The sequence below is a fragment of the Podarcis cretensis genome (assembly GCF_951804945.1).
Source record: "Podarcis cretensis genome assembly, chromosome: 10".
Lineage (NCBI taxonomy): Eukaryota > Metazoa > Chordata > Lepidosauria > Squamata > Lacertidae > Podarcis > Podarcis cretensis.
In genome coordinates, this window is record NC_137179.1 from 78,254,741 (window position 1) to 78,266,043 (window position 11,303).

The 11,303-nt window shown below is 51.0% G+C and overlaps 1 protein-coding gene across 1 annotated transcript; it reads left to right on the forward strand.

Annotated features, from left to right (window-relative positions):
- The first annotated feature begins 4,206 nt into the window (after positions 1-4,206).
- Positions 4,207-7,257, forward strand: LOC307225472 (trypsin-like). The gene is made up of 4 exons (XM_079993335.1): positions 4,207-4,307; positions 4,537-4,793; positions 5,167-5,306; positions 7,080-7,257. Exons 2-4 carry the CDS (start codon positions 4,550-4,552, stop codon positions 7,227-7,229), a joined length of 534 nt encoding a protein of 177 aa, XP_079849461.1. The 5' UTR covers positions 4,207-4,307; positions 4,537-4,549; the 3' UTR covers positions 7,230-7,257.
- The last annotated feature ends 4,046 nt before the right edge of the window (positions 7,258-11,303 follow it).

Consider the following 11,303-nt stretch of genomic DNA (forward strand, 5'->3'; position numbering starts at 1 on the left):
TGCGCGAAGGTGGCCACAGCGGAACAGACAGCCAAGCTGTTCATAGACCACGTGTTCAAGGTGCATGGCCTGCCACGGTCTATCCTGTCCGACCGGGGGCGCCAGTTCATCTTGAGTTTCTGGCAGAAGCTGATTGGGGATCCTGAACGTCAAGGTCAACCTAGCGTCGGCAAGACACCCGCAGACCAACGGACAAGCGGAGAGGGTCAACGCCATCATCCAGCAGTACCTGAGATGCTACGCCAACCAGCAGCCCTCGACCTGGGTGGACTATCTGCCCCTGGCCGAGTTTGCCTACAACAACACACAACACGTGTCCACGGGGGTGACACCGTTTTTTGCCAACCACGGGCGACATCCCAGGACCTTCCCGGGCTTAGAGAAAGAGGGGGAGGGGGAGCCACAGGGAGCAGAGGCATTGGCAGAGGAGTTACAGGAGGTCCATGAACAGCTACGTAGGCAGTTAGACCTAGCAAAACACGTATACAAGATGCAAGCAGACAAACACAGAAGAGTGGGGGAGGACATACGGGTAGGGGACTGGGTCTGGTTAGCGGCCCAGGCAGTGCCGGCCAGATCCTTAGCTAAGAAGAAGCTAGGACACAAGCAGCTAGGCCCTTACCTAGTCGAGGCACAGATCAACCCAGTGGCCTTCCGTTTGACACTACCGGAGGGTTCCAAAATGCACCCGGTCTTTCATAGATCGGTGCTAACGCCCTACAAGGCACCTCACAGGTTTCAGGAGCCAGGGACAGCTCCCAGTCCGCTTAGAGACGCACCCATGACAGGGGGGTCGCCGAGGGCGGGGCCACTCAATGAGGTAATGGAGATTTTGGACTCAAGATGGGGGGAAGAGGGAGTCGAATATCTCATCGCAAGGGAAGGGGCCCCGGCCAGCGCCAACAGCTGGGTGCCGTACTATGCGGTGGAGGAGCACTACCTCAAAGACGAGTTCCACGCACTCTTCCCACACAGGCCCATGCCGGAGGATTATTTTGACGAATATCTTTTCACCCCCACACTCTCAGCCAGTACGTTTCAGGGGTTCTCCTCGGCTGAGGAGACGGTTCCAGAGACTACCTCGCCGGAGGGGTCGGTCTCAGACTTGGGTGCGGAACGCTCTTATTGGTGGGACACTCAACCCGAGGAGGAGTGGCGCAGGAGACTGCTCAGAGGGCCCTGGCACGCAGACTACCCAGAGGAAATGGGGGAACAAGGGGGCATGGACGGGTTGGGGGAGGATCTTGGGTTCGAGCACGCCGGCAACGAGATGGAAGCGGAGGAGAGCGACGTCGATGTACCCGTCACGGACTGGCAGCATGCCAGGGGGGAAGACCGGTATCCGGCATGCACCCCCACAGCATTGGAGCACCCGGAACCCACGCCAGAAGAGGGGGAGGGGGGAAGGGGGGGCTTCGAGGGGGGGATGGATGTCAGGGACTCAGCGGGAGCGCAGGGAGGAGAGGAGATGGAAAGCGAGGGGGAGCAATCCGAGGGCAGCGTAGGAGAATATGACAGCAGCCCGATAGATTCCATGAGCCTCTCCAGCGAATCGGAAGATTCACAGAAGGGGGCGCCGATGGGCAGGGCAAGGGGCGACCCAAGGGGGACACCCCAGAAGCAAGGGGCCAGCGGGGACTCCCAGAGCAGCAGTTGGAAATCAGGACCAGCTTCCCCACCAGAGCGTAGTGGGGGGGAGGAGTCCCAGGTGTCAGAGCCCACATATGCACCACCAGCGAGAGAAGATGAGTCAGGGTTGACCACGCCTCCATCGGAGAGCGAGTTAACGGTTAAGAGGAAAGTTGCAGGCTGGGCGCGCGCGCCAAGTTCAAAGGTACAGGCGAGCGGCACAGAAGGTAGCCCGGATAGGGAACCAGGTCCTAAAGCCCGCCGGAAGGAGGGGCAAGAATCGTCAGGGTCAGCGTCAGAGGAGTCCAGGAAGGATGAGACCCTAGCGGGCAGGAGGGCCCAGAGGAGAAAGGAACTTAGGAAGAGGTGGAGCAAAGCGAGAGTCTTAAACTGGTGTGGAGGGGGAGGAGACTCAGACAGGACTTCGCCGGTCTAAGGTCGGGACGTAGAGCTGCACGCTGCGGCTTTAAAATGGAGACTGAATCTTAATAAAGACTTTTGTACATAACTACAGCCTAGCGTTGGTCCTCTGTGAGCTGGGACCTGGAGGCAGCTCTGACACATATATTTCACTTTGTGATTTTTGGGTGAATGTGCATTCTAACCCCAAAAACAACAATTGGAAATAATCCCAATCAGAGCTTTAGCATCTTCCTTCTATGTAGATGGAACCCAAAATGCCTTTTTGCTTTGGTTGGAGGTGATTCTGGTGCACACCCAAAAAACACCATGAGAATTGAAATAAGCCCAATCATAGCTTATTCGTCTTCTTTCTATGCATATGGAAGCGAGAAGACAGTGTTTTGTTATTTTGGTCTCATTACATACACTTTGCGATTACAGGGTCAATGTGCATTTACACGATAGAAAACTACTTGAAATATGCGACATCCAAGATTCTTCTTTCTATGTAGATGGAACCCAAAACAACCTGTTTTGCCCAAATGAAACATAGTCATTTTGGTTCCAATCGAATACAAAGAGGACAAATAAGCTTTAATTTTTCTTTCGTTGTTCATTCACCCACAAATAGCAAAGTGAAGTGTAATAAGTCTAAAGAAGGCAAAACCCAGACCTGACTCTCCAGTGCTCCTGTCCCCGCCCGGCTTTTTGTTTCGGACCTCGCCCCGCTCCTTGTGGACTGATTCCAGGCTAGTGACCCAGGACCGGACTTTGACTACTCCTACGGTAACCTTCCCCCCGGGATCAGCACACTTGGACTCCATTGCTGCACTGCTGTGGGGAACAAACCCCTCTTGGATGACCACGTTGTTAGATCTGGACTCCTTCCATCCAAATTCAGGTGTAGATATGTCAATATATCATATTTCTTAAAGCTACAACAGCCTCCTCCATGCCTTCATTCTCAAGGGAAAACAGACCCTGGGTACTCCCCTGGAATCTTGCCAAACCTCAGCAGAGATTGTGGGTGGCATCCAACCAACAGGTGTTATATAGTTGTATTTATTTTGTGGAAAGATAACAAAGCAGTTCTGGTATGTTTCAGGGACTTTGCTCTCTTAGTTATTAAGCTGGCATTTGGGAATGCTACAGGCAAAGTTTTCCTGGCCCCCATATGCACCAGGCATCTTCCATATAAAAGACTGAGAGCCAGTGTGGTGTAGTGGTTAAGAGCGGTAGTCTCGTAATCTGGGGAACCGGGTTCGCGTCTCCGCTCCTCCACATGCAGCTGCTGGGTGACCTTGGGCCAGTCACACTTCTCTGAAGTCTCTCAGCCCCACTCCCTGCCACCAAGAGCCATCCCTCCCTTCAGACATCTTTTGAAAACTTTAATGTTTAGAGAAGCCTTTGTAACATGAATCTTCTTTCATAGTATTGTAGAGTTGGAAGGGACCCCTAGGGCCATCTAGTTCAATCCCCTGCAATGCAGGAATCTCAACTCTGTTAACTAATTAGCATTTATTGGCATTTTAATGATGTTTTCATGCTGATTTTATTCTCATATATAATAATACACATATACAGTACATATATATGGTTGTAAGAAAATAAATTAACAGCTCATATCAGAATAATCAAAAGCAGTCAATTATTTGGGCTGATTGTACAAAGAGGAAATGTCACTATTACATGGGGCAAACTAGCAGTGTACTATATAGTTACTTGTTATAGTTACTATAGTCTACAATAGTCTATAATAATACATTATGATCTTTCCTGTGGTTTAAAACTGTGGCTTTTATTTTAGCAGTATGGGTGATGGTATGTAGAACTCTGGCAGAAATTAATCAGGAACAGTTGCCAGCCACACTTACTTGCAATATGAGACCAGTAATTCAAAGGATTCCTATGCAGGGAGATGGAGTTGGAAAGCAGGATATGGTGGCAAAAAGTTGAGCCTTTGTTTACTAGCAGGAAGAGATTGCATGCAGTGCCCTCATCTAGCTACCGTAGTCTGGCTGACAGATGTCATGGGATAGGCTGGATACCATTTCCTGAGTTCACAAGGCCACATTGCATTTTAGCATGTTCCTAACCATTGAAAAAGTCTTGATTTTTACCTCTACCAATTATATATTGAGCTGTTGCAGCTGCTGAGAAGTCGGTTGGCAAGATTCTGTGCCGTGGCAAGTCTCCCTCCAGTCAGTGCACCATGTCTGCAGTGGGGCCCTCATCAGCCAAGAATGGGTGTTGTCCTCAGCTCAGTGCAGCAGGAGGTGGGTATAAGCCTGCTTCACACCCTTTGCACACAATCTGTCCCCCACAGGGAATAAAGTCCATTCTCTGTTGTTGGCTGCTCTGTTCTCATTTGAAATAGGAGGGCAACTTGTGCATTTGACTGCCTGCCCACAAGAATCCTTGAGGGTGAGCAAGGAATCTTTCAACCCAGGCTGAGGCAGAAAAACTCTAGGGAGAACACTATTAACCCACCTGCTCTTCTTCCAGCAGCCCAGACCACATGGAGGTCTGGCTTGGCCTACAAGTCCCTGAGACTCTTCCTAAGGAGAAGCAACAGGTCATTGCTGCTGCCAAGCTGGTCCCTCATAAGCAGTTCAACAACTACACACTGGACTATGACATCATGCTCATCAAGCTTGCACAACCAGCTGTCCTGGGTGAGCTAGTGCAGCCCATCAGTTTGCCCAGCCAATGTGCCATAGCTGGGACCCAGTGCCTGGCTTCAGAATGGATCAGCAGCAACTGTGAGTACAGAGAGGGTGGTGCTGAGAGACTAACCAGGACCAGCAACAACTGTGACAGACTGGAGCAGGGGGCTGCTGGAAGATGCCCCTCTTCGTGGCCTTGGGGGATTATGGTTGGGATGCGCAAGGGGGCACTGAAGTTCCTTAGTGATGCATGGGATAAATGACACCATGCAAAAAAGGGAAGGGTAGATGAACGGCAAATGGGAGGGAGGCACCAACAATACATTGTTCTATGATAGATTCATGACAGGTGGCAGTGCCCCCTTGAAGCAGAAAGAGCTCAAGGAGAGAGGGGTGAGGCCTGAGCATAAGTCTCCCTCCTGCCTTGCCCCAGGTAGCTGCTCAGGATCAACATATTTTGGGCTTACAGCTGATGGAACAGACAACCTTCTGCAGTGCTCCTACCTTCCAGTCACATCTGATGCCACGTGCAGCAATGTCTACCCAGGACGGTTCACTGAATGGATGCTTTGTGCTGGACAGCTGAACAGCAGCCAAGATGCCTGCAAGGTGAGGCTCTTTTTACTGGCAAGTCCAGTGATGGGGGGGGGGGGGGAGCAGACAAGCAGAGGCATACCTTGACTCACTTGTGATCTTGGCCAGAAGCTGTATCAGTACATGTGAAGCTGGGAGAGACCATGGACCAGAAACTCCAAAAGTTTGCTTTTTGTCACCTTTCATGCTCTGCCTGTGATTTTCTCTATGACCATCAGGACTGCTCTTCTTCCTCTCTCCCTCCCTCTCTTCCTGCAACTCTCACCTGCTGTCTCTATCTTTCTTCTATCCAAGCACCACTTGGCATTCCACTCACAGTTCCAATAGCACCACTGGCCAACCTGGGAGATGGTCCTGCAGGGCTGATGAGATGGGTGCCTAGAGGAGCCTGCATGCCTTGCCTGGCCTCCCAGATGGGCATGTGTGCTCCTAGCCACTCCAAGCCATAGGTTTTGGTGGCCCCCTGAGCCTGCACTTTTTGGTGGGAGGTAAGGTTGTATAGGTGTCCCTGACTTTGAGTTCAGTAACATGGTCTAATTATATGTATCCACACACACCATATAGATGAATGCTTCCCTTCAGACTAGAGCTGTCTCCAACCAAATCACTCACAAGCACAAGCATTCTCCATAGGCAGGCTAGTAGCTTACTGGCCAGACATTAACCAGAACTAAACAACAAAGCATAATTGTCAGAGCTGCCTCCAGGTCCCAGCTCACAGAGGACCAACGCTAAGCTGTAGTTATGTACAAAAGTCTTTATTGAGATTCAGTCTCCATTTTAAAGCCGCAGCGTGCAGCTCTACGTCCCGACCTTAGACCGGCGAAGTCCCGTCTGAGTCTCCTCCCCCACCACACCAGTTTAAGACTCTCGCTTTGCTCCACCTCTTCCTAAGTTCCTTTCTCCTCTGGGCCCTCCTGCCCGCTAGGGTCTCATCCTTCCTGGACTCCTCTGACGCTGACCCTGACGATTCTTGCCCCTCCTTCCGGCGGGCTTTAGGACCTGGTTCCCTATCCGGGCTACCTTCTGTGCCGCTCTCCTGTACCTTTGAACTTGGCGCGCGCGCCCCGCCTGCAACTTTCCTCTTAACCGTTAACTCGCTCTCCGATGGAGGCGTGGTCAACCCTGACTCATCTTCTCTCGCTGGTGGTGCATATGTGGGCTCTGACACCTGGGACTCCTCCCCCCCACTACGCTCTGGTGGGGAAGCTGGTCCTGATTTCCAACTGCTGCTCTGGGAGTCCCCGCTGGCCCCTTGCTTCTGGGGTGTCCCCCTTGGGTCGCCCCTTGCCCTGCCCATCGGCGCCCCCTTCTGTGAATCTTCCGATTCGCTGGAGAGGCTCATGGAATCTATCGGGCTGCTGTCATATTCTCCTACGCTGCCCTCGGATTGCTCCCCCTCGCTTTCCATCTCCTCTCCTCCCTGCGCTCCCGCTGAGTCCCTGACAATAATATATTTGAAAAGTACAATAAAAAGCCATGTGCCAAATCCTCCCCATATCAAAGTTAAATAGCATTTATGTCATTCCCACATTCTTGAGAGGGCCAGAGGGGCTGTAAGCGCAAGCGCACACCCACCCCAACGAAAAGGGAAATTCTCCAACTGCAAGAGCCAACCTCTTGGGACCACTCAGGAGGTACTTGTGGCTGGGGAAAGCCTCACACAGCTCCCTCTCTCCTGCTGCAGGCAGTGCTCCGGGGCCTGAGAGTTCAAATAACGACAGTGAGAAATTGCCATGATTTGATCCTGTCCCCTGGAGAGTCCCAAAGCTGTTGTCTGTGTCTTAGGGAGATGTGGGCAGCCCCCTTGTGTGTGAAGAAGCCCTCCAAGGACTGCTGTCCTGGAAGAAAAGCTGCAGTGAAGAGAACTGGCTGGGGCTGTACACCAAGGTCTGCATCTTTGAAGACTGGATCCACTACACAATTGCCAACAACTGAAGAGCAATAAAGCCAGATTGAGCTCTGACCTGGTATCTTGCTGCTCTGAGAAAGACCCTGTGATCTGGCACCACCAGCAATGCAATGACTATACAGGCCTGGTTACTATGGAAGAGAAGGCTTCTAGGAAGTCCACCCCCCAGTCTGCCCACCACCAGAGGGGTCATGGCTGAGGCAAGGGAGCAGAATCAAATGATTTGCTCCCTCACTCCTCAGCTTCCGGCACACCTCCTGGAATGGCTTGATTTCACATTATGGTAGATGTTGGTTAGGTTTTACCATGTAGGTGAGGGAATATATTAACTATATTTTATTCCTCCACAAACCTGGCCAACAGACAAAACATCAGCTTATTGCTTGTGTTTAGAAGCACAGTGCCGAGCATCTTAAACAGTAAAAACAAAAGCCTTTAGGCTGATCTCCCCCTTCTGTTACCATGTAAACAGGTCACCGACTGAAAAGTATGGTTAAAACATATAGTTTGCTCACAGTCAAGCACCTGTCCTTAGCAACAACAGCAGTAAAAATAAATGCAGGTAAAATACTTGTATTTACAGTGAAAGCAGCCTCAGGCATGAGCCTGATGCTGGAGCAAGCAGATACAAGTCTTCTCCCATCGGCTGGTTGGAGAGAGAGAGAGAGAGAGAGAGAGAGAGAAGGAACAGAAAATACTTCTTTTCTTCTTCCCTACCAAGAGAGGAGGGGAAATGAAATAACACAGAGCCTTCTCTACCAATTGCATTGATCTGAGTCCACCTAACAGCAATACTGCTCTGTGATTTTAATCCCCACACATGCTTACTAGTAAGAATATGCATTTTTAGATTTGATTTCTAAACTCCCACAATATTCACTCCATGGAGCAGTTTCGTTAGCATCCCAGCCTTCCATGGCCTAACACAGTCAAAGCTCCATGAAAGAACCTACCACACCAGCACCCACCTAGAGCTGGCTCTGAAGTCTGCTTGTTTGTGAAGTGAGGCACTTGGGGTGCTCAGAGGCCCGACCCCTCCAACGGATGTAAGTTGCAGAGCTGCTGATTTCCATACCCCCTAAGGTACCCATTTCACACACCCCTCTGCGACGTCACTGTTTCTGCCAAGAAAGTGCCTGGTAGGTTGAGGCACAACCTCTTCAGTTCTTTGCTCTTCGTCAAAACTGGCTACAATTGTACTTAAGGAGGCCATCCAACAGTCCCTTGCCTGAGCTAAGCCAAGCCCCCTTGCCCACCTCACCAGCTTCTTCCCATCATTGCCAACCACAGAGATGCCAACTGAGAGTGCCCACAAATGGCAAGTTTAGTTGAGTGTGCTCATACGCTATGTCACTGCACTGAATGGTGTGCAAAGCAGCCTGAAACAAAGACCAACTGATTATCAAAACACAGCATCCTTGGAGGTTGCTACTGCTGCTGAAAGCTCTTAACTCTGTCCCTTGATAAAAACAGGATTATGACAGGAGGGATGCATTCCATTGTCTCTGCAGGCAAGGGCAGAGGAAGGGGGTGCGGTGGTTGTGTGCCACCCTGGGTGTCACCACTGAGGAGGGTGACAAAATGCTGGGCGGCACTCACCACGAGGCCTGCAGCATGCCCAAACCACCAGTGGTCAGGACCTCATTAGCAGGACCAGTGGTCAGGGATGGTAGGCCTTGTATTCCCACAACATTGGGTGACCCAAGGTGGAGAAAGGCTGCTCTGCACTGACTGGCAACCACTCTCTATCTCACACGAGGAGAGATACCTGGGTGCATTGGGTTCGCTGATGCATTTGGTGCAGAAGTTTCCCCTACGCAGGTCGCTCTCTCTGTGGTCTTTGTGGTCTTTAAGAACAGGCGAAAAAGTCCACTGCCAGTCCTTTGGCAAACACACAGGGCAGAAGTGAAACCAATTGAATCATCTGAAGCAAACTTAACAATAATACAAGGCTATGGCTATATGCACACTAACTTGAAATGAATTTTGTTGAGATCAATGTGACATTTTGGAACCTGGGTGAAACTACCCTGATACGGGCAAGTCAGCATAGAGGTCTTTTTTTGGTTTTGTCTTTTGTCTTTACATGGAATGGCTGCAGGTCTGTCCTGCACATTTGTCTGGAAGCAAGTCCCAAATTTATGGGTTCAGGGAAAGGCCCAAATAAAAATGTCTATGCCAATCCAGGCTATTTGCCACAGAAAGGCCTTCATTTGGCACCAACACCCAAGCTAAACACTCTGTCAGCTTGCCTCAGATTCTAGAGAATTGTAGGCTTCAGAGATCCCCAAGGGTCATCCAGCCCACCCCCTGCAATGCAGGAAGTACACTTTGATTGCAACTGACACTCACTCACTGTTGCTCATGAGCACCAGAAGCAGGTGTTGTCCCCTTCCAACGAAAACCCAATCTGTTTTTGGAGATCTGCACACACCTCCCCAGGTTGGGCAGGTGGCCATGTTTCCATTTCACTATTTCATGAAAAGTATGTGTTGCTTGATTGTAGAACAAAAAACCTCAAAGCAGTTTACAAAACCAGCAAAAGCACAGGCAAGCGCAGCAAAATCCTTGGCAGTGAGCATGGGGGGGGGCAGGGGGCAACGTGGGATTTTCACTTAAGTAAATGCAGGACAGGATGCCAGTATGGCTGAGAAGCATAGCTCTTGCAGGGGGACCTCCATGGACAGATGCAACCTAGCAGGGAATGGGCTAGGCTGGGGAGGGGGGCGAGCGAAGACCAGAAGCTTAACGCTGTGATGCAGCAGCAGCAACAGCAGCAGCAGCAGCAAAAAAGGCGAATGCTCTTCTCGGCTGCCTCCACAGAAGTCTAGTGTGCAGATCCAGGGCCCAAATCCTGGAGAGTCAGTGTTCAAGTTCAGAGGCAAGAGCACTTATGTTGCAGGCAAATCCTCACTGGTATCTGCAAGGAGGGCTGGGAGAGACCCCCACCATGCCACCTGAAGCCCTAGAGAGCAGCAGCCAGTCAGTGTAGAGGTGGTGTGGCATAGTGGTAAGAGCAGTGTTTCTCAAACTTGGGTCCAGACAACAGCTGGGAAGAAACAGTGGATCAGAATGTTGGTCTAGGGCCCGGGAGGCCGGGGTTCAAATTCCCGTCTGGCCATGAAGCTCACTGGGTGACATCTGGCCAGTCACTCACTCTCAGCCTGACCTCCCTCGCAGGGCTTTTGTGAAGACAGAATGAGCAGGAGTGGCAGAGCCTAGGAAAAGGGACAGGCCGTCTGTCGTTCTCTCACTTTAGCCTGGAGGCTGATGCCGTAGCTGGTGAAGGCATACTGGCAATGCAGCAGCCCCAGGTGGGTGATCAGGAGCCGGCAGTAAGCGGTGAAGGTTGTGGTGAGGAAATGCCAGTAGAGAGCTCGGTCCAGAAACCAGATCTCAGAATGCGGGGTGACAACTGGAAGAGAGAAGATAGACCGCAGGATGAGAAGAACAGACCACCTCTCCTTTCAAGGGGGCCTAGGGATGACGAAGTGGGCCTCGGTGCTTTCTACAAAGGATAAAGGCGTTTCCGAGGGAAATTCATCCTCTGAGGCCCTTCTTCGGGTGCCTCCTCCCCGAGAGGAGGGTGGCTACACAAGAACAGGCCTTTTCTGCAGTGGCTCCCTGTTTGTGGAAGGCTCTCTCCAGGGAGGCTCGCCTGGCACCTTTGCGACCTATCTGTAGGCGTCAGGCGAAAATGTTCCTCTTCAACCCAGCCTTTGGCTGATTGACATCTGACAGCTTTCTAAATGTGTTGCGTGGGGGGATGCTTGTTTTTCTTCTTATTTTTATTATGCATTTTGTGCTTTTTATATTGCAGTTTTAGGTGGTAAACCACCCTGAGATTTGTGGATGAAGATAATAATAATAATGGGGAAAGATGAAAGCCAGGCATAGCTTGCTTCAGGAAGACTTCATCACAGGCCATGATAGAGAACAGCCTTTGACAACCTGGTGCCCTCCAGATGTTTTGGACTATCCGTCCAAAGCCCATCAGTCTCAGCCAGCACAACTGTATGGTTCAAGGAACAGTAGTCCTGCCCTATTCCATGACGGGGACTCAGAGAAATAAGAGGGGCTGAAGACCTATAGGAAGTGGG